Source organism: Sus scrofa, chromosome 14, assembly GCF_000003025.6.
Source record: "Sus scrofa isolate TJ Tabasco breed Duroc chromosome 14, Sscrofa11.1, whole genome shotgun sequence".
Taxonomy (NCBI): Eukaryota; Metazoa; Chordata; class Mammalia; order Artiodactyla; family Suidae; genus Sus; species Sus scrofa.
This window is the reverse complement of record NC_010456.5, coordinates 50,442,256-50,464,907: the sequence shown is the minus strand read 5'-3', so window position 1 is coordinate 50,464,907 and position 22,652 is coordinate 50,442,256. Positions and strand designations below refer to the sequence as shown.

Here is a 22,652-nt window from a genome sequence, read left to right as displayed (position 1 = left end):
CAGATCCTTAACTCATTGAGCGACGCCAGGGAACCTGAGCGAACCCGAGTCCTCACAGATACTAGTAGGGTCATTACCACTGAGCCACAATGGGAACTCCCTTTTAGACTTTTTAGATGGCAAGGAAGTTGAGTATGAGTTGTTTTTTATGTAATTTGAGTCACCGGTGAGGATGGCAGCGGTCGCAGTGGCTGTCCTGTGCACTTCACAGCCTACCTGTGCTTCTGGGGGCCTGAGGGGTTCACAGAGAGGGGGCCCTGAGTGCCTCCAGCCCCCAAGCCCAGGGGCCAGCTCTCTTGTACCCCTGGAGTGTGTGTTCCTTTCCTCCATCTGGGGAGGGTTCTGGCTCTGGCCTCTTTTGTATCCAGTCAATGGGCTATCCTGGCAGCAGCTGTGGCCAGAGTAGCTAAGGCGGTTTACTTGCCACATGCGTTGGTCACACTGCAGTGGGGTGTGTGGGGAGCCCCTGGGCCGTTCCCTTTACAGGACCTTGCAGTGCAGGCCGTTTGGGGTTTTGTGTGTCTTAGTGCACCAGTTTCCTGGGCAGTTGTTGTAGAGGGAAAATGGTTTTGTTTTCACTAAAGAAATTTCTCTCTTTATTTTGGTTACTTCTGTGGCATTAAAAACTGTCTGAGGAATTCCCTTTGGCAACAGAGGGTTAAGAATCTGGCATTGTCAGTACTGTGGCTCAGGTTGCTGCTGTGGTGCAGGCTCAATCCCTGGCCTGGGAACTTTCTGCATGCTGCCTGTGTGGCCAAAACAAACAAAAACAAACCGAACCTAGTGTCTTAATACAATGTTTTGTTTTGTTTTGTTTTTCCGGCGGGGGGGAGGTTTTTTGTTTATGAATCTGCAATTTAGACAGAGCTCAGAAGTGTCCAACACCTGGTCCATCTGCTGTCATCTGGGGGTTCTGAGTTCCAAGAGCAAGAGTCTGGAGAAAGAGCCGGTGGAAGCTGCAGTGCTGTCTCCTGCCTAGCCTGGGAAGCCAGCTCGCTTAGTCCACCTTCCATGTACAGTCGTCCAGCAGATTCAGTGGAGGGGGTGGAGGGTGGGTCCAGAACGCTCAGCAGATACCAAATCTGAGGATGCCAGGTCTTTGGTATAAATTGGTGTGCGACTGTCAGCTCTTTGTGTTTTTCGATGTGGAGCCCTTGGATGCGTAGGAGTGACACTCTGCTCACAGCACATCACTGAGGCAGCCCATTCTCTGGGGGACAGGAATTTGACCACCTTTCAGTGATAGGAGGGTCGTGGAATTTGTAACCATGTTTTCAAAACCACAGGTTTCCCAGCATTTTGGATCGTTAGATAGTGCCACCTTCTTTGGAGTGCACATATCCTAAGCTCTTTATTATTTTTATTTTTGGGGCTCTGTCTGTGACATTTGGAAGTTCCCAGGCTAGGGGTCAAATCAGAGCCGTGTCTGCGATCTACATCACAGCTCACAGCAGCACAGGATCCTTAACCCACTGAGCAAGGCCAGGGATCGAACCTGCATCCTCACGGAACCTATATCGGATTCTTAACCTGCTGAGCCACAATGGGAACTCCAGAGAGCACGCATCCTGACTTTCACAGGGGCAGCTATATAAGCCAGTGGGGGGTGGTTATGGGTCATGTGCTAACTGGCTAGGTGGAAACTAGATGGAAGTAGTTTTTCCATTGCTAAGCATGGCTGTGAAGTCTGATACTCCATCTGAAGGGAGCAGAAGGAAATACGAAGTGAAAAGTTTTTCAGGAGGAAAGAACACAAAGGCCATGAACAGCAGAAGCATCACCAGGTTGGAAGCCCATGGCTGTGAGCTTCTCTCCAATCCAGAGGCTCTGGTCCCAAGGCCCAGGTTTGGGTTTGGGGACCTTGCACACCTCTCAAGGTGCAGCTTTGAGTGTGCACATAAATGCCTTCTTCCAGAGGCCTGCGCCAGACTGGACACTGAGCAGCAAAAGGGCTGGTGTTAGACTTCCTGTCAGACAGCCTCCAGACTAGCCCACTTTTCTGAGATGATTAGACTACGGGTGTGCTTTGCTTTGGGCTCAGTCTATACTAAAAAGCTACCAGTTGTGTCTTTAATTAAACATAATCTTATCTTTTTTTAGCACAAAGATTCGGTGGTTCCTTACCTTCTTCGACTTCTTAAAGGTCTTCCGAAAGTGTACTGGGTGGAAGAAAGCACAGCTCGGAAAGGCAGAGGTAATTTTGCTTAATGTTTTGTGGAATGCTGGGAAGCACGACTGTTTACTGTCTGTGAAGGATCAAGTGTTTCACTGCATTGATGCAGCAGTTAGGAAGCTTCTAGCTGGTTCTGCTCCCAGCTGTGGGATAGCTGCGTGCCTGCAGCAGCATGGGCTGTGCTTCTTCGCTATAGACCAGAGCCCAGGGTGGGGTGGGCACGGCTAAGCAGGAACACTAGGACTCCCAGAAGGCTTGGTTCACGTTTCTCTGGCCAGAATTAGGTCTGCTGCTGTCACTGAACTGGCCTATTCCCCTGGGTAGATGGGCTCAGACCTCAGTGAGGGCACTTTTCCATCTCAACAAGGAAGGGTGGTGAGATGGGTATTCAGATCTCAACCACGAGTTCACCGTACATAGGTGTACCCCTTCCTTGATATTGCTGGGTTTCAGTTGAATTCTGCATCTTTAGAAATGGAGTAAATTAAGGTGTATTGCTTTTTAACTTGTATTTGATGTTGATCTCTCTAGAAGATCAAAGAGAAAGTTAGATAATCTTTTTCTCTCTGCTCCTCCACCATCCTTCCCCCCTCCCTCCTTGCCTTCTTCCTCCTTTCCCGTCCAAAATATTTACAGAAGTCCACTATATGCCAGGCATTGTGCTAGATGCTCAGAATGCTCATGACTTCCCAAAGCCGCCAAATCAGCTTGGAAATCTCTAACATTTCAGAGTTCATGACCCATGGGACTGAAGTTTCCTTGTAATCTCTCTCTCTCTGAGGCCTGAGCCACCCCCACTTGGATCTAGCAGAGGGTTAGTGCCTGCAAAGAAGGCCCTTGTCCTTTTTGTTGGTGGCCTGGCTTTGTTAGGTGGGATCAGTCTGCTGGAGATTTTGCTGTTCTTGTGAATATCTTGGTTATGCCTGGCGGTGTTGCTCTTGACCTTTTTGGTTTTTCATTATTTCTGGTGTCTTACTGTGCCTAAAACTGGCAGACCCCCAAATCATGAATGTATCCTGGAATGTGAAGGACTACAAATTAAATAGAGCATTGCTGAGAAGTCAGACACCTATGTTCACCACTGTTCTCTGCTTTGGAAGAAGTAGCACACTGGAAGATGTTGATTGCTTTATTTCAGAACAAATATCACTTCTATAGACATAGACTTACTAGAAAGAAAGTTTAATGTTATTCAGACATTGTTAGAGATGTATACATTTCCCATTGTGAGGTGATATTTCACTCTACTATGGCAGCATCACTTCCGCTTTCATGCTTCAGAGCGGTAGTGCTTTATTTATTTATTCATTTATTTAGTCTTTTTTGCCTTTTCTTGAGCCGCTCATTCGGCATATGGAGGTTCCCAGGCTAGGGGTCTAATCGGAGCTGTAGCCACTGGCCTATGCCAGAGCCACAGCAACGCAGGATCTGAGCTGCATCTGCAACCTACACCACAGCTCATGACAACGCCAGATCCTTAACCCACTGAGCAAGACCAGGGATCGAACCCACAACCTCATGGTTCCTAGTCGGATTCGTTAACCTCTGTGCCATGATGGGAACTCCAGAACAGTAGTGCTTTAAAGGGCTGTCCCTGGACCTACAGCTTCGGCGTCCCCTGGGAGCCCGTTGGAAGACAAGTCACAGCCCACACTGGAACTACCGAGTTAGCAGTTCTGGGGCGGGAAGCAGGCAGACTGCTGTCCAACTTGCCTTCCTGGAGGTTCTGGCCACACTGCAGTTTGAGGAGGACCCAGAGCTGCCTCTGAGAGTCACAGGTGTGGAAGTGGGCCTCCCTGGTCACCTGCCACGTGCTGTGTCCTGGTGTCAGTGTTCAGGCTCTAGACTGATTAAGTAGTTAGTAGTGAAGGCCCCACAGCAGCAGTTCTCAGTTCCTGGAGGCACATGGGGCACAAGCAGGCACACAGGGGCACATGGGTACAGTTGCTGCTTTGCTCTTGGTCTGCTGAGTGCCGTGCTCCCTTTCTGACCTCAAGGCCCTGCTCCTGGGAACCTCCCTCCCAGGAGGGTCAGTCAGAAAGGGGCTCAAGGGAGTTCCCATCGTGGCGCAGTGGTTAACGAATCTGACTAGGAACCATGAGGTTGCGGGTTCGGTCCCTGCCCTTGCTCAGTGGGTTGACGATCCGGCGTTGCCGTGAGCTGTGGTGTAGGTTGCAGACACGGCTCGGATCCCGCGTTGCGGTGGCTCTGGTGTAGGCCGGTGGCTACAGCTCCGATTCAACCCCTGGCTTGGGAACCTCCATATGCCGCAGGAGCGGCCCAAGAAATAGCAACAACAACAACAACAAAAAGACAAAAAGACAAAAAAAAAAAAAAAAAAAGGGGCTCAAAAACGTACAAGGAACATAGCACATCTCTGGATGCTCTTAGGATTTTCTCCATTTATCTAAGAAAATACAAACTTTACTTCAATTTAAAGTGGTAGTAATTGGAGTTCCTGTCGTGACTCAGTAGTTAACGAACCCAATTGGCAACCGTGGGGACATGGGTGTGATCCCTGGTCTCGATCAGTGGGTTAAGGATCCAGTGTTGTGGTGAGCTGTGGTGTAGGTCGAAGATACAGCTTGGATCCCTCGTTGCTGTGGCTGTGGTGTAGGCCAGCGGCTGCAGCTCTTATTCAACCCCTATCCTGGGAACCTCCATATGCTGCGGGTACGGCCCTAAAAAGACAAAAACAATAAAATAAAACAAAAATAAAGTGGTAGTAGTTGGTATTGACATTTTGCCTCCGTGAAACATCTCCCATCCTCTCATCAAGAACCTGAGCCATGGAGTTCCCATCATGGCTCTGTGGAAACAAATCTGACTAGCATCCATGAGGAAGCAGGTTCGATCCCTGGCCTTGCTCAGTGGGTTAAGGATCTGGTGTTGCTGTGAGCTGTGGTGTAGGTCGCAGGCACAGCTTGGATCTAGCATGGCTGTGGCTGGGGCATAGGCCAATGGCTACAGTTCTGATTTAACCCCTAGACTGGGAACCTCCATATGCCCAGGGTGTGGCCCTGAAAAGACAAAATAAAAAAAAGAACCTGAGCCACAGCAGTGACAATGCCAGATTCTTAACCCACTCTGACACCAGGAAACTCCAACATCGGGTTCATGATTCAGTGACACTCCACCTACGCTTAAAAAAAAAATACATTGTAGGAGTTCCCATTGTGGCTCAGCAGTAACAAACCTGACTAGTATCCATGAGGACGTGGGTTCAATTTCTGGCCTCACTCAATGGGTTAACTATCCAGCATTGTCATGAGTTGTGATGTAGGTTGCAGACATGGCTCAGATCCCACGTTGCTGTGGCTATGGTGTAGGCCAGTGGCTACAGTTCCGATTTGACCCCTAGCCTAGAACTTCCATATGCCATGGGTGCAACTCTAAAAAGCGCCCCCCCCAAAAAAAATATATATGTATGTATATATAAAAGACTGACTTTTTTTTTTTTTTTTGGGTTTTTTTTCCTGCTGTACAGCATGGGGATCAAGTTATTCTTACCTGTATGCATTTTTTCCCCTACCTTTGTTCTGTTGCAATATGAGTATCTAGACATAGTTCTCAATGCTACTCAGCAGGATCTCCTTGTAAATCTATTCTAAGTTGTATCTGATAACCCCAAGCTCCCGATCCCTCCCACTCCCTCCCTCTCCTGTCGGGCAGCCACAAGTCTATTCTCCAAGTCCATGATTTTCTTTTCTGTGGAGATGTTCATTTGTGCTGGATGTTAGATTCCAGTTATAAGTGATATCATATGGTATTTGTCTTTGTCTTTCTGACTCTTTTCACAAGTGCTGGGGGGGAGTCTCTAGTTCCATCCATGTTGCTGCAAATGGCATTATGTCATTCTTTTTTTATGGCTGAGTAGTATTCCATTGTGTATATACACCACATCTTCCTAATCCAATCATCTGTTGATGGGCATTTGGGTTTGTTTCCATGTCCTGGCTATTGTAAATAGTGCTGCAATGAACATGTGGGTGCATGTGTCTCTTTTAAGTAGAGTTTTGTCTGGATATATGCCCAAGAGTGGGATTGCGGGGCCATATAGAAGTTTTATGTATAGATTTCTAAGGTATCTCCAAACTGTTCTCCATAGTGGCTCTACCAGTTTACATTCCCACCAACAGTGCAGGAGGGTTCCCTTTTCTCCACAACCCCTCCAGCACTTGTTATTTGTGGACTTATTAATGATGGCCATTCTGACTGGTGTGAGATGGTATCTCATGGTAGTTTTGATTTGCATTTCTCTTATAATCAGCGATGTTGAGCATTTTTTCATGTGTTTGCTGGCCATCTGTATATCATCTTTGGAGAAATGTCTATTCAGGTCTTTTGCCCATTTTTCCATTGGGTGATTGGCTTTTTTGCTGTTGAGTTGTATAAGTTGCTTGTATATTCTAGAGATTAAGCCCTTGTTAGTTGCATCATTTGAAACTATTTTCTCCCATTCTGTAAGTTGTCTTTTTGTTTTTGACTTTTCTCTTTTATTTAGATCAGGAATAGAACATGGAATCTGTCAGACTGAGAGGCTCTATAATCTCAGACTACATGTTAGCTCAGGAAACATTTAAAGTTTACTGAACCAAAGATTTTATTAAAAGAAAGGTAAGGGTGTTTCTCAGCGAGCACATCAGGCCCATATCAGTTCTTTTGCAGCTCATCCTGATGAGGGCCGCCTCCATTCTAAGCTGGTCCTTGGCTGGCCGTGTAGAGGGAACAGCTGGGCTGGGTGTTCAGTTGGTGTGGCCCACATCTCACAGTGATGATCTGAGTCCTGTCTTTCTGCTTCCAGGCTCCCTCCCAGTTGCTGAGAGCTTCAGCTTCTGCCTGGTAACTTTGCTGTCTGATGTGGCTTATAGGGACCCTTCCCTTAGGGATGAGGTAAGTGTGTGGTGAATCAATCAATGTGCATTTCTGTAAGACCTGAGAATGCCAAAATGATACAGGACTTAAAAAAGAAAGAAGTGGTTGTTTACGTTGATGAATTTCATCTTTTTTTTTTTTCTTTTCTTCCTTCTTTTTGTTGGGCGCCCCTCAGCATATGGAGTTCCCAGGCCCCAGGGATCAGATCCGAGCCATGGTCACAGCCTAAGCTGCAGCTGTGGCAACTCCAGATCCTTAACCCACTGTGCCAGGCTGGGGATTGAACCTGTGTCCCAGCGCTCCCAAGACCCCACTGATCCTGTTGCACCACAGCAGGAACTCCTGTATTTCCTTTTTTTTTTTTTTTTTTGGTTTTTCTTTGGGGCCGCTCCCACGGCATATGGAGGTTCCCAGGCTAGGGGTCGAATCCGAGCTGTAGCCACTAGCCTACGCCAGAGCCACCGCAACGCGGGATCCGAGCCACGTCTGCAGTCTACACCACAGCTCACGGCAACGCCGGATCGTGAACCCACTGAGCAAGGGCAGGGACCGAACCCGCAACCTCATGGTTCCTAGACGGATTCGTTAACCACTGCGCCACGACGGGAACTCCCTGTATTTCCTAATACTCTTAATAACACACCCAAGAAATATTCCTGCTCACAGCGCTTAGTCACCCACTGCCCTCTGGATCTTAGTCAGCTTTCCTCAGCTGCATGGATGCAGCTCATCTGCCTTCATGTTGGGGATTGAAGTTGTTCAGAGAAGAGAATTTTCTTTTTTTTTTTTTTTTTTTTTTTTTTTTTGTCTTTTGTCGTTGTTGTTGCTATTTCTTGGGCCGCTCCCGCGGCATATGGAGGTTCCCAGGCTAGGGGTTGAATCGGAGCTGTAGCCCACCGGCCTACGCCAGAGCCACAGCAACGCAGGATCCGAGCCGCGTCTGCAACCTACACCACAGCTCACGGCAACGCCGGATCGTTAACCCACTGAGCAAGGGCAGGGACCGAACCCGCAACCTCATGGTTCCTAGTCGGATTCGTTAACCACTGCGCCATGACGGGAACTCCATAGAAGAGAATTTTCTAGAAAGCTGGAGCTATTCCTCTAAGTGCTACAGTTTTTTTTTAGTTTTAGTTAATTTGTTGGAAATGCTACTTAAATGTATTTCATACTTCTTTCTTTTTCTTCATCTTTTTAGGGCCACACCCACAGCATATGGAGGTTCCCAGGCTAGGGGTCTAATTGGAGCTATAGCTACCAGCCTACACCACAGCCACATCAATGGCAGATGTGAGCCGAATCTGCGCCCTACACCACAGCTCACGACAATGCCGGATCCTTAACCCGTTGATGGAGGCCAGGGATTGAACCCACAACCTCATGGTTCCTAGTCGGATTCATTTCCATTGCACCATTACGGGAACTCCTTTTAAACAAGGAATACAATCATAACATAAACTTTTTCTTAACCAGATTTCTTGTTTTGAGAATCAGTTTTCATATGCTTCTAACCTCTGATCCTGCTGAGGAATGGCTGGATGCTTGCCTACATTCTAAATGTTCCAGCTGCATATGTTCTTTGAGCTCCTGAATCTTTTTTTTAATTTTTAAAATCTTTCCTTAATATTGAACTGTATATTCTGTTGTCACTATTTCTGCCATTACATTAGTTTCCACCCTCCTTTTTAGTATTGGTTCTTTTTTTTTTTAAGGGCCGCACCAAAGGCATGTGGAAGTTCCCAGGCTAGGGGTTGAATTGGAGCTGTAGCTGCCAGTCTACGCCGAAGCCACAGCAACGCAGGATCTGAGCTGCCTCTGTGACCTCCACCACAGCTCATGGCAGCGCCAGATCCTTAACCCATTGATTGAGGCAAGGAATCAAACCCGAATCCTCATGGATACTATACCGCTGAGCCATAATGGGAACTCCTACTGTAGGTTCTTTATTTTGTTGTAGGTTGGCTAAGGATCACTAGATACTCTAGAATCACATATAATTATTATTTAAAAAGCTAATCCGGAGTTCCCGTCGTGGTGCAGTGGTTAACGAATCCTTCTAGGAACCATGAGGTTGCGGGTTCGGTCCCTGCCCTTGCTCAGTGGGTTGACGATCCGGCGTTGCCGTGAGCTGTGGTGTAGGTTGCAGACGCGGCTCGGATCCCGCGTTGCGGTGGCTCTGGCGTAGGCGGTGGCTACAGCTCCGATTCAACCCCTGGCCTGGGAACCTCCATATGCCGCGGGAGCGGCCCAAGAAATAGCAACAACAACAACAACAACAACAACAAAAAGACAAAAGACAAAAAAAAATAAAAAAAATAAAAATAAAAATAAAAAGCTAATGGGCTTTTCTATCAATAATGCTTGCCAAAATAGAGAGGTCATCACAGAAGGTGGTGGCATAACTTTAATAAATGCGAGTACCACTTCTCAAGCTTTTACTTACTCAGCATCATTTAGCAGTAGCAAAACATGAGACAGTTGGCTTGATGATGAACAGGTCATCTCAGACCAACTTTGTTTTTCTGCCTGGATTCCCGAAGACTGGTAACGAGGGAAACAAGATGGGTTTTGTCTGGCCAATCTTCATCAGAGCCCTGGACAAACAGCTCTCCTGACATCCTGGGTCTGTGCTGTGGGCCAAAGGCCAAAACAGTGGGAAGGTTTACAGAGCCACCTGAAGGACCACCCCAAGGGCACTTGGCAGGGCCTCCGGTCGCCGCCTACTGCAGTAGACTGGGAACTGCCAGGACCAGCCAGGATCATGAGCGAAGATCTGGAAAGCCAGTTAACCTTGTCTGCTGATAGTGCCAAGCTGGGAATTGAGGACCCACAGTATAAACTAAAGCCAAGGCTAGGAGCTTGTGTAGGGCTCAGTGACAGGCAAAACCCCAACCCCACAGGTAGAGGGGTTACAGCTTAGGGCAGCGTGTGCGAGTATTTTCTTTACCTGTGAGTTCATCCAGCCACATGAAGGGCTGGTGGAAAGCTCAGGTCATGTCTGACAATGTCATGGACGTCTGGAGTATGTGAGTTTGGTGGCCATTGGGGGTGACTCCCAGCATCCCTGGGTCAGTGGTGTGAACAGCCACAGAGGGTTTCTGACTGGACCACAGTGAGATCAGAGGCCATTGGCAAGGACTTGAATCATAAGGGACTGATGGAAGGAACCAGGATGAGCCATGAAAAGGGGTTGGGGGCCTCTCTCCTGTTTCCAGAGATGGAGGAAGGAGTGGCCCAGGTCAGAGGACCCTGGGCCAGCCAGAGGGGGTGATGCTTTCCCTGGGAGGGCCACTGCCCAGCACCTCGGTTGAGCGTCCACATCGAGCGTCCAGCTGTGTGTCAGATGAAGCTGGACAAGAGTATCTAAGGCTCCTACTAGTTCTGAATTAACTCTCTGGTGTTTATCTGATTTTGTGTTTAAGTTTGTGTGTTCTCTTTCTTCTGTTTACAGATTTTAGAGGCACTTTTGCAGGTTTTGCATGTCCTTTTGGGAATGTGCCAGGCCTTGGAGATTCAAGAAAAAGGTATAATTTTTTTTTTTTTTTTAATGGTCTCCTTTCCTTGGCTTTTCTGTTCTTTGCGACCTGTGTAGCTGGTGGATTGAAGCCTTGGTTGCCTCTTGCCTGAGAGGCCACACAAGGTCATAGGCATAGCTTTGCTCCCTGAATGCTGGGCCACTTTATCCTTCCAGGCTCAGTTTCACTACGTGGAACATATCTGCAGGTCATTTTTCCTGTGCTGCAAGCCTGCCAGCATGCTCCCAGAAGGAATAAGTGCACTGTGCAGTACTGTCAAGGAGCCTGTTTAGGTGACTTAGTGATCAATTTTGGATGTGCCAGGAGTGGTTGCCACACAGAGCAGCCCTGTGGGATGGACAATGTCCACAGCTGTTGTTGAGTACAGCTTGGAAATACAGGCAGGTAGCACTTGAAGCTGGCCTGTTGTGTGGCATATTGGGGCCCTTAGATTTGTTGGTGGGGGCATGAAACGTGAGGTCCCCCTTTGTCTTACAGAATACCTGTGCAAGTACGCAATCCCATGCCTGATAGGAATCTCGAGGGCCTTCGGGCGGTACAGCAACACAGAAGAGTCTCTCCTCTCCAAGCTCTTTCCGAAAGTCCCTCCTTACTCCCTCCGAGTCCCCGAGGAGCTGGAAGGTGTGAGGAGACGGTCCTTCAACGACTTCCGCTCCATCCTCCCCAGCAACCTGCTGACAGTGTGCCAGGAGGGCACCCTCAAGAGGAAGACCAGCAGCGTGTCCAGCATCTCACAGGTGGGCAGAGCTGTGCTGGTAGCCCCAGGGAACTCAGGGAGCAAGAGGTGCTCCTTCTAGTTCTCTTTAATCCCGAGGTTTCCCTGGGCATGAAGTGGTATCTCCTCACTGTCGGGTGCCAGCCCTCTTTGGAGTTGGAGACAGCCTTGGTGCCCATAGGAACTGTGTAATTGACTCCTGGAGCAAGCTGGAGCCAGCAAACACAGAATACGTTGTTCAGTGATCCACTATATACTATATGGCTAGACACTGGAATTTTTTTTTTTTTTTTTTGGCCACACCTATGGCATGTCGAAGTACCCGGACCAGGGGTCAGACCCGTGCCACTGCAGTGATCCAAGCTGCTGCAGTGACAACACGGTCGTTAACCCACTCTGCTACCAGGGAACTCCTGCCTGGCCTTTCTGATCTGTGATGTGGTTGTGTTTCCAGGTCAGCCCTGAACGTGGAATGCCCCCTCCCAGCTCCCCTGGAGGATCTGCTTTTCACTACTTTGAAGGTGGGCTTCATCTTTCTGCGGAAAGTGTGGACCTTGCGGCTGCTGGCAGGTTCCCAGGGACTCTTGTGGTGTGGGGGCTCAGACTGCTCTCATGCCTCTTGGGTTTGAGGCTTCTCGAAGCCACTTATTTCCTATTTTCCATTAAACTTCTTAAAACTTAATTTAAAAATATTTCAAATAGAAAAGTGGAGAAAATAACATATAGGCCCCAGGTGCCTGCCATCAGAACTTTAGTACAATAACCTGTGAAAGCACTGGTTCTCAGAGGAAATACTAGTGGTAGGTCCTCTTGTTTCTTTTTTTTAAGGTCATTAAGTCCATAGATAATATTAAAGAAAGTAATGATAACGATGAGTAATAGTTTTTGTGTTTAGGGTGCTATTTCTGTTCTGTAAAAAACTTCGTGTCCTATTTTAGATTCCATATATAAGTGATATCTTACATATTTGTCTTTCTCTGTCTGGCTTATTTCACTTAGTATGATAATCTCTAGATGGAGTTCCGTTTGTGGCGCAGCAGAAATGAATCCGACTAGGATCCATGAGGATTCGGGTTCAATTCCTGCCCTCGATCAGTGGGATGGGGATCCGGCATTGCCGTGAGCTGTGGTATAGGTTGCAGATGCAGCTCGGATCCCATGTTGCTGTGGCTGTGGTGTAGGCCAGCAGCTATAGCTCTGATTTGACCCCTGCCTGGGAACATCTATGTGCTGCAGGCGCAGCCCTAAAAAAAAAAAAAAGGAAAGAAAAAGAAAAGATAATCTTAGGTCCAGGTCCATCCATGTAACTGTAAATGGCATTATTTCATTCTTTTTTAATGGCTGAGTAGTATTCCATTATATACGTGTACCACATCTTCTTTATGCACTCCTCTGTCAGTGGATACTTAGGCTGTTTACATGTCTTAGCTGTTGTAAATAGTGAGGCAGTAAATATTGGGTTGCATGTATCTTTTTGAATTAGAGTTTTGTCTGGATAGATGCCCAGAAGTGGGATTGCTAGATCATATTAGCCTTTACTTCCAAGTTTAAAAATATCATTGGAGCATAAGCGAAAGCAAAGTTGATGCTTCCATTGGTTCTGACTTTCTGGTTCCCCCGGCAGCCTCCTACTTGCCTGATGGGAGTGCCCCTGAGCCCGATTATTACTTTTCCACTGTCAGTTCCAGCTTCTCCATTTCTCCGCTGTTCAATGGCACCACCTGCAGAGAGTTCAGTATTCCCCTGGAAATGCTCCGAGAACTCTTGAACTTGGTAAGTAGGGCGTTGAGGGACAAAGAGACCATCTGTGTATCAGCTGCTAAAATTGCTGGTGCTGTCAGCCTGTGATTTTTCAAAGGACAACTAGGAATCTTTCAGTCTTTCACAGCACAGCAGAAGAGTTAGTTTTCAGATTAAAGAAGGAAGGAGTTGACATCCATGGAGTCACCATGTGGGGACCCCCAGCCTTGGTGTGGTAGGAGGGGCTGGGGTGAATTCCTCTGAAACTCCCCCAGCGTACATCACCATCGTGTCCCAGCAGAAAGGTGGCTGTACCTTCTTAGCCAGCCTGTTTAGTATCAAGTCAGAAATTCCAATTGAAGACGAGATGTTTTGAGTCCTTTAGGGGAATTTTTTTTCCAGTGTATTTTAAGTTTCCAAGGTAAATTGTTTTTAATTTCTTCTCCTGGCTTGCTGTTTACCCTTGTCTATCATTTTGATCATAACCTTCCTAAAGTACTGCCATGGGGGCAGTTTTATCAGGTGGTTCTGCAGTGGAGAAAACAGGTCACTCCTGTGCTGAGTCTGGTCCAGAGAACTGGTGGGAGTCGTTGCTTCTGTGGGAACTTTAAAGTGCACTGCAGTTTGCATTCCTTGCAGCTTTGGAAGAGCCAGCTCACCAGCCGGGGAGGAGGGAGGTTTCTGGTGGCACCCAAGGATGGGCTGTGAAGGCATCTGCCCTGCCCAGAGGGGCTTGGGTAAAAAGTTGGTCTGTCTGGAGTCTGAATGCTTTCACCTCCTGGAAGTGGAAATCTCGTATCCCCAGATTTGAGGGAGTTGGTCACTTTTCTTTGTTGATTTCACTGCCATCTAGGGTCAGAAAAGATGATCTAGGTGATGGCAGAACTAAGGACACTGTGTTGGAGCCACAGAGCTCCAGCACTGCATGTGTTGGTCTGGCATTTCCCTCTCATCCCTATGAGGGTGTCCGTGGTTTTACTATCAGTGCAGTTCACTCTTGAGCAGGAAGAACTGTGTTACCATCTCTCCCTGGCTTACGGGGGCTCACGAGCTCCCATTTCCCTCGCAGGTGAAAAAAATTGTTGAGGAGCCTGTCCTTAAATCCTTGGATGCAGTTGTTGCCAGCGTCATGGAGGTATGTCCCCCTCAGGGCTGTGAGGAGGGGTCCCCCGTGCGCCCTCTGTGAATGTCCTCAGTCCCAAAGGGCAGTGCCCAGCCTCCTCGGGCTCACTCTGTGCCTGGCTTCTTTAAAATGCCACTGCCAGTGCCTCTGAGCAGTGGTCAGCATGCCCACTTTGCAAGTGGAAGACAGAGGCTTGGGGGACTGCCTGATTCCCGACCCCCTGGTTGGTGTAGGCGCTGGGCCCTGTCCTGGCCCCTCTCTGGCCCTCACTTGTTCCTTTGGTGCCTGCAGGCTGCTGCTCAGGCTGGCAGCCTCTCCTCCTCACTGGGCACAGGCTGGCCTGGCTTGTGAGTGTGCGAGGGCTATACCTGGGCTACTTTGTCTTTAACGTGTTTGCAGCCAAGGCCTGCAGCATTGTTTATAAAATCCTGAAATGTTGTTGTTTGGAGAAACACTGGGAACATTTGGGTCGGTCCCCTTTTGAGTGTCAGGATCTGAGAGGTTGCAGCTGGCCAGGCTGATGACTGCTGTGTGTGTTCAGGCTCAGATCTTGCTAAGCCCTGCCTTCTCTCCCTCACCCACTTACTAAATCCGCAGCACCCATTGGTCTCCTTAGATGTGGGGAGGGAGCCATGAGGGACCCAGGAGGGTTCCTGTGCCACAGGTTACATCCTGCCCTGCACATGCTCTGGCACTTCCCAGGCCCTCCTACCTCTGATCCCGTGACAGATTTGCCTCCTCGTCCCTCTCTGTGTTTACCTGTCTTGGAATGATTGTATACCGTGCCTTTCCATTCCACTAGCACTGGTAGCACAGGCACCCGGTGGGGGGTTAACTGCATCTTACTAACTCCTTAGACTTTGTGTGAATTTTTTCCCTGGAAGGAAAGCACTGCATTTTAGGTAAGAGTGCTAAAGAAAGTTTAAAGTGAATTTTATTTAGAAAACATAGCTGCATCTGAAGGCACCCTGGCTGCATGTCTATTTCCCACCAAGAAGACAGGGTAAAACTTGGTCTTGTGGCCCTCATGTTCCAGGATGGCCAGAGGGGGTGAGCTTTTAGCCAGAGGAGGTGGCTCCTCCTCCAGGGCCCAAGGACTGCTCCCCCGAAGGCCTATCTGGCACTGGGAGAGGCGGGGGAAGGGCTGTGGGCTCACGCGTCTCTGCCCGCAGGCCAACCCCAGTGCTGACCTCTACTATAGCACCTGCAGTGACCCGCTCTACGTGGCCATGTTCAAGATGCTGCGGGACACTCTACACTACATGAAAGGTGAGCGGACCCAGGGGGCAGTGCGTTCCTGGGGAGGAGCAAGCCAGACACCTACCCGAGGACCTGCACCCCTGGGAGTGGCGTCCGAGTGGCCTCTTGGGTGTTTCCACAGCTGAGGTCTGATCTCGATGTGGTGTTGTCTTGGTCACTGGGCACATGAGCAGCTTCACACATCTGCCCTTGAGAGAAGGAGGTACTTGTGATCTCGTCACCGAGAGATAACCTGTCAGGAAGCAGGTGTACTCGGAGTTAGCAGTTCCTGCCAGGCTCTCTTGTGTGTTTTAAGCACTTTTTCTGAGGCTCTTCCCTTAGTTTGCTGGGTGCTCTTCATGAACGCATGTTTTCTTGTTTGTTTTCTTTTTCTTTGTCTTTTTTTTGTGTCTTTTTAGGGACGCTCTCATGGCATATATAAGTTCCCAGCCTTTAGGGGTCAAATTGGAGCTGCAGCTGCTGGCCTACACCACAGCTCATGGCAACACCAGATCCTTAACCGACTGAGCGAGGCCAGGGATCAAAGCCTCGTCCTTGGAGTTCCTCTCATGGCTCAGCAGTTAACAAATCTGACTAGCATTCAGGAGGGTGCAGGTTTGATCCCTGGCCTTACTCAGTGGGTTAAGGATCCAGCATTTCTGTGAGCTGTAGTGTGGGTTACAGACTCAGCTTGGATCATGAGTTTTTGTGGCTGTGACATAGGCCAGCAGCTGCAGCTCTGATTCAGCCCCTAGCCTAGGAACCTCCATATGCCATGAGTGCGGCCCTAAAAAGCAAAAACAAAAAACCCTTGTCCTTGTGGATACTAGTCAGGTTTGTTACTGCTGAGCCATAGCAGGAACTCATGAATGAAGGTTTTGATGACCATGTGGGTCCTGGGAATGTTCCATAGTCTCCTTGGTCATCATCCCAGTCCAAGTCCTAGCACTCTCAGAAACTGAGTCTGGTCAGGGCCCCCATGAGGTGGGATTCCCGGAGGGCAGCAGGCACTGCTGGCTTCCTGGCCAGTCTGTGTCATGCAGTTCTCCTACATTGCCCAGGCCCCAGGGTGGGAGCTTGGAAAGGCTTCGAGGCCTGGGTGCTTACCCATGGCAGGGGGGTCCTCCCTTGGGCCATATCCAGCTTTGCCCTCATCTGATAACTGACTACCTTTTTAGAAAAACACCACAGAAGTGCTCTTCCTTTTTTTTTTTTTTTTTTTTGGTCTATTTCTGAGGGCCACACCCACAGCATAAGGAGGTTCCCAGGCTAGGGGTCAATCGGATTTGTTGCTGCCAGTCTATACCACAACAATGCAGGATCCCAGCCGCGTCCGCAACCTACACCACAGCTCACGGCAATGCTGGATCCTTAACCCACTGAGCAAGGCCAGGGATTGAACCCACAACCTCATGGTTCCCAGTTGGATTCGTTTCTGCTGCGCCACAATGGGAACGCTGTTCCTCCTTAATTAGACTGGTTCCAGTGATGACACGGCCCAGTTTATGTGTCTCTCATAGTCAGATTTGAGTACAGTGATGGCTTAAAACAAAGTAGGGCTCTCACTTTGCTGGGTAATGACCATTTCCTCTGAGTGACAGGTGTGCAGGGGCAGCCATGCCCGCCTGTCCAAGCTCTCCCCAGTGGGTACCTGGGAGCTTGGTAGCCAGTCACAAGGCCCTCTTCCTGGGTGTTGGCCAGTGCCTGTGGCCATGATGCCTGCTTGCTCTCACTCCTGCAGACCTGCCTCCCTCCTTCGTGAAAGAGGTCCACGACTTCGTGCTGGAGCAGTTCAACAGCAGCCAGGGAGAGCTGCAGAAGATCCTACACGACGCCGACCGCAGCCACAGTGAGCTGAGCCCCCTGAAACTGCGCTGCCAGGCCAGCGCTGCCTGTGTGGACCTCATGGTGTGGGCCGTGAAGGACGAGCAGGGTGAGAGCTTGCTGTGCCTCCCATTGCCTCCATGGCCCTCAGGGAGGAGGGAGGTCAGGGCTGGAGGAGAGGGTGCTGGTCCAGGAGAGGGGTCACGGGGGATGTGGGATGGGCCGGGGACTGGCAGGGGTGATAGCCCCACCCTGCAGAATAGTGTTATAGAAGCAAGAGAGGAGTTGGGACGCCTGCCTCCAAACACTGCCAAGGGTCACTGCTCACAGAGTCAGTGAGCCCTGCAGAGAACGTGTCTCAGGGGCATAGTTTCATTACATAGGAACTGCTGAGCGAGTCTTAGCAAGTGCTGGCTTTTGCTCAAGGTTCACAGCCTCCTCTGGTTCTGAACTAGGTGCAGAAAATCTGTGCATCAAGCTGTCTGAGAAGCTGCAGTCCAAGACGTCCAGCAAGGTCATCATTGCACACTTGCCTCTGCTCATCTGCTGTCTGCAGGTTGGTCCCATTCAGGGCTGGAGTGCCAGCAGGGCCTTCCTTTCACATCCAGGCTGTGTTGGTGCCAGCAGGGGGGGTCTGCGCTGCTGCCTGTAGGAACTTGAATTAGAGCCTGCTGTGGACAAGTTCACATTGAGACGGGGGTGAGGGGCCGAGGGCACTGCCAATGCTGAGTTGGGCCTTCTGTGAGCGGGCCAGGTAGGTCCTGCTTTGTGGGGCTGCCCTGTGTCTGCGGGTATTCTCAGGCCCATGGAGGGGTGGGCTGTGGCTTGAGCCCACAACCACGAGCCTGTGGACAAGCAGGAAAATGTCTCCTGACATCTGCCAGCTCCCTTTTGCCAAGACTTTTACCCCAGTGACTCCATGTTATTTATAAGTAATGTTTTGTGCTCTTCCTCTGCTAATTTGCTTCCAGAAGAGATGGGCACACTTCTTTCTCTCAGCAAGTCTCCTCATGGGTGGAGGGGGATCCCCATCCTGCCTTTTTGCCCTTGGCCAGGTAGCCCCGGGAGCTTTGGCCTTGGACTTGGCGCCTGACAGTCCTCATGCATTGCAGGGTCTGGGCCGCTTGTGTGAGAGGTTCCCGGTGGTGGTGCACTCAGTGACACCGTCCCTGCGAGACTTCTTGGTGGTCCCGTCCCCCGTGCTAGTGAAGCTCTACAAGTGCCACAGTCAGTACCACACAGGTAACAGGTCGCTTCTGGGGCCGAGACGCATGGCTGAGCTATGTGCCACCCGCCCTGCGCTCGCTCCTTTGCCCCCTCCTCCTCTGCCCCCTCCTCTGTGATTCTCCCTGCAAACCCCCTGGAACACTAGGCCTCCCTCCGTGTCCCCGTCTCAGGCTCCCACCCCGCTCTTTCTGGCACCTCCTCTCACCGGTACAGCCTGCAGAGAGTCCCACCTGTCCAGATGCTGGGACTGGAACTCTGTTCCCTCAGGCTAGGAAGGGGGCCTAGAGAACAGCTGGTGACCTGCACTGCCTGATGGCACTTAAATATTTGCTGTGGTCTCAGGCGCTGGTGTAATACCACCAGGCTGCCCACGGTCCTGCCAGGACAGGTGCATTTACCCTCTCCCTTCAGTTGGAGAGACCCAGACTCACAGAGGAGGGGCTGGGGCCCTGGTGCCCTGGCCCCCCTGCTCCCTCAACCCTCCCTGGCTTCCTCGATTCCCTCGGATGTGACTTTGCCTCACTCCTGGGGCTGTTCCTTAACTTTTGAACCATTTCTTGAGAAATTGGGGTTTTATGTATTCATTACTTTGTAACTTAAGTGTTGTTCTTCCTTTGGATTAAAACATTTGTTTCATCTTTTCTGTTCTCGGGCACTTTGGGTTCTGAAGTGCTTGGTGAATTTTTTTTTTTTTTTTTTTTGTATTTTTGCCTTTTCTAGGGCCATTCCCGCAGCATATGGAGATTCCCAGGCTAGGGGTCGAATCAGAGCTGCAGCCACCAGCCTACGCCAGAGCCACAACAACGTGGGATCTGAGCCGCATCTGCAACCTACACCACAGCTCACAGCAATGCTGGATCCTTAACCCACTGAGCAAGGCCAGGGATCGAACCCGCAACCTCATGGTTCCTAGTCGGATTCGTTAACCACTGAGCCACGACGGGAACTCCAATGAAATCTTTTTAGAGTGATTGCTTTTATAGTGAAAAATGATCAACATTGTTATTTTCTTTCTGAATTTTAGTCAAGGGCATGGAAAGTGATAGGCTTAACCAGATATACATGTGCATTCTTACATTCAGTTGCTGGCAATGATATAAAAATCAGCGTAACGAATGAGCATTCCGAGTCAACCCTGAACGTCCTATCAGGAAAGAAGGGCCAGCCCTCCATGTACGAGCAGCTGCGGGACATTGCCATTGACAACATCTGCAGGTGGGGCCGCGGCAGAGGGCTCTCGAAATGCTCGAAATTCAGCAAAGCTTATCACCAGGTCTTCTAAACCTGCATGGGGTCTAAAAAGAGACTGGTACATGCTTTTGAAAAATAAGACTTCCTTCCTTTCTTTTCCTGATCATAAATACCATAAAAAAACAAAGGAAACCTGTCGTGTATAGAAAGAAAAGAATTATCCATCAGCCCCTTATTCAGAGTAACTACTTGTCAGGTTTTTTCTTCTTTTCTGTGTAATATTTTGCACGGGTAAGGCTTTGCATGCCAAGTGTCCCTTTTACACAGGTTCCCGCTGGATGAGCTCTTGCTCTCCAAACTGGGAAGTTGAGTACATTCTGATTTGCTGGAACTGTGTCTCCCCGAATCCTGGTCCCCTGGTTGCAGAGGCCATATTGAGATATAGCCTGGCCCCCCTGTCGGACCCTCTGGCTCTGAGGCCCAGGAGCCAAGGAGAGGGAGTGAGAGAGGCCTGCAAGACTTCGTGTTCTCCAGGGCTCTTATAGATCTCCCCTTTTCTCTAGAACATTGGTATTTCTCCAAATTGTTAAAACATTGGAATGCCATTTTAATATTCCTTCAGTCACCTTGGGGCCATTTGTCTTTTGAGTCAGTTAGTTATGTGACTTTTGTTAAGGAATGGGGGATTTTACATTGGAACGAGTTTGAGTATGACATTCTGAAGGAAACTGTTCTGGGCAAAATAATGAAGTTATTATTTCTGACTGAGATATTTAAGTGGGCAGAACCTACAGCGGATCTTTTATTTATTCTGCGTAGTGACATTCATTCAGATTTCTGGGAAGAATATTCAGAGCAGTGCCTGAAACCCTGCAGACCTGAGACAGGAAAAACTATAAACCAAGCAGAGAACACTCACATGGTTGTTGGGATGCCTAACAGCATGGATTTCCTCCTGGCTCAGGTGCCTGAAAGCTGGCCTGACGGTGGACGCAGTGATTGTGGAGGCCTTCCTGGCCAGCCTCTCGAACCGGCTCTACATCTCCCAGGAGAACGACAAGTGCGTCCCGTCCCAGGGGACAGGGGGGTGTGGGGACAGCAAGTTCTGTGCAGGCTGGTAGGGGCAGCTGGCATGTGCACGTCTGTGCAGCTTTCTTGTACCTTGGAGAGTCAGGCATTGGGTTTGTCCCACTATGTCCAGGCAAAGCCCACCTTGGAATGTCCACCAGAACACTTTGGGAGTAAAGATGTCATTTTTCCTGCCTGCTGCTGGGGACTTTGTGTTTCTGCTGCTGCTTCCTTTGAGACTGAGGACACTGGGATCCAGGTCCCGGCCTCTGGTTTCTCTTCATCAGGGCACATTTGTTCTTCCCTCATGTAGGGACGCCCACCTGATTCCCGACCATACCATACGAGCCTTGGGCCACATTGCAGTGGCCTTGAGGGATACCCCCAAGGTTATGGAGCCAATTCTGCAGATTCTACAGCAGAAATTCTGCCAGCCTCCCTCCCCTCTGGACGTGCTCATCATTGACCAACTGGGCTGCCTGGTCATCACCGGAAACGTAAGGAAGGGGGGGACCTACTCACCCTGGGTGTGCTTCCTTGACTTGTGTGACTACCGGGAGTGTAGAGAGACAGATTAAACATACCCTGAAGTTGAGTTCAGTGCACCCAACTCACTTAACACTGACGGAGAGACTGTTTCCAAGTAAAAGAGAATAGTGCTATGTTCTATGAGTGCTGGGGGCGAGGAGGGTAAACTCATTTCTTGCTGGCGTTAATGAAACATAGTAAAAGGGACATCAAAGATCCCTTCCTTTAGGTGTTTAAGTCGAGGTTTGCCTGAATCTTTAGGAAGTGGTGGACTTGCTGCTGTTTCAGCCCCTCAGGCCCTTATTCTGGAGCTCTGTGGGTGTCCCATGGGGGCCTCCTTGGAGGAGTCATGGTGTGGTCACTGTGCCCCTCGATCTCTTCCAGCAATACATTTATCAGGAGGTGTGGAACCTCTTCCAGCAGATCAGTGTGAAGGCCAGCTCTGTCGTGTACTCGGCCACCAAAGATTACAAGGACCACGGCTACAGGTAGTTCTGCTCAGCCTTGACACTCAGGAGCCTTTGGAAAGTCTCTGGGGATTTGTCTTTTAAATAAACATCTCTTCTTACAAAAGCACTGCAAAGGGCTCCTGTTGTGGCTTACAGGGTTAAGGACCCAACATAGTGTCTGTGAGGATGCAGGTTTGCTCAGTGTTGCCGTGAGGTGTGATATAGGTTGCAGGTGTGGCTTGGATCCTGTGTTATTGTGGCCGTGGTGTAGGCCGGCAGCTGCAGTTCCAATTCCATCCCAGGCCTGGGAAATCCACATGTCACGGGCGTAGCTGTAAAAACAAAACAAAAGCACTACAAGCTAGAAACCCAGGCGATCAGGCGAGAACAAGTCCCCACAGGCAGCTCCCAAGCTGACATCCACAGCTCATTACCCTCTCCAACACTACCCCCAATGCCCAGCAGGCACAGTGCCCATGGGCAACCACTTTTTTACAGAGCAGCACACCTCACCCTGCTACCAGCATTGTCTGCATGTCACCCTGGATGTCCTTGCTGTGTCCACTGGGCAGTTGTCTCCCAAAGCGCTCCCTGTCTTTGCTTCTGACCTCTGACCCTGCCTCTGCCTCTCCACCTGGCCCCTGTTGTGTGTGGGGCTTAGGCATGTCCACACCTGCTAGCACATCACCTGCGCCTCACATTTCTTTTTCTGACCTTGTCCCCAAAGGTGACTTGTCCCCCAAACCCTGCAGGAGGAGGCATATACTGCCATTCATTCGTTGCCCTCACCTCCGTAGGATTTGCCTGAAAGGGGTGCCTTTTGTCATGGCTGCCTTTGCTCCCTGAGTTCGGGGCCAGGCCATGTACTCAATGCTTCCCAGGGGGTGCAGGGCCGTCATCCACAGTAACGTGTCCCTCCCTTCAGGGTTCCTTGTTCACAGCATGGAAGGGCATGGGGAGGCAG

The 22,652-nt window shown here is 49.7% G+C and overlaps 1 protein-coding gene across 5 annotated transcripts in view; it reads left to right on the top strand.

The window, feature by feature from the left end:
* The window catches only part of PI4KA (phosphatidylinositol 4-kinase alpha), a 101,568-nt gene that overhangs the window by 27,076 nt on the left and 51,840 nt on the right, over positions 1 to 22,652 (top strand). For 4 of the 5 annotated variants that reach the window (XM_001929569.6, XM_021073459.1, XM_021073461.1 and 1 more), the window contains exons 3-17: positions 2,101 to 2,194; positions 6,978 to 7,066; positions 10,500 to 10,572; positions 11,062 to 11,321; positions 11,754 to 11,820; positions 12,924 to 13,072; positions 14,109 to 14,174; positions 15,335 to 15,431; positions 17,143 to 17,334; positions 17,681 to 17,781; positions 18,338 to 18,467; positions 19,535 to 19,667; positions 20,608 to 20,703; positions 21,025 to 21,208; positions 21,624 to 21,727. In XM_001929569.6, coding sequence (XP_001929604.6) covers positions 2,101 to 2,194; positions 6,978 to 7,066; positions 10,500 to 10,572; positions 11,062 to 11,321; positions 11,754 to 11,820; positions 12,924 to 13,072; positions 14,109 to 14,174; positions 15,335 to 15,431; positions 17,143 to 17,334; positions 17,681 to 17,781; positions 18,338 to 18,467; positions 19,535 to 19,667; positions 20,608 to 20,703; positions 21,025 to 21,208; positions 21,624 to 21,727 — 1,835 coding nt within the window. The remainder of the gene's footprint in view (positions 1 to 2,100; positions 2,195 to 6,977; positions 7,067 to 10,499; positions 10,573 to 11,061; positions 11,322 to 11,753; positions 11,821 to 12,923; positions 13,073 to 14,108; positions 14,175 to 15,334; positions 15,432 to 17,142; positions 17,335 to 17,680; positions 17,782 to 18,337; positions 18,468 to 19,534; positions 19,668 to 20,607; positions 20,704 to 21,024; positions 21,209 to 21,623; positions 21,728 to 22,652) is intronic. The other variant, XM_013983179.2, reaches the window with a different exon arrangement.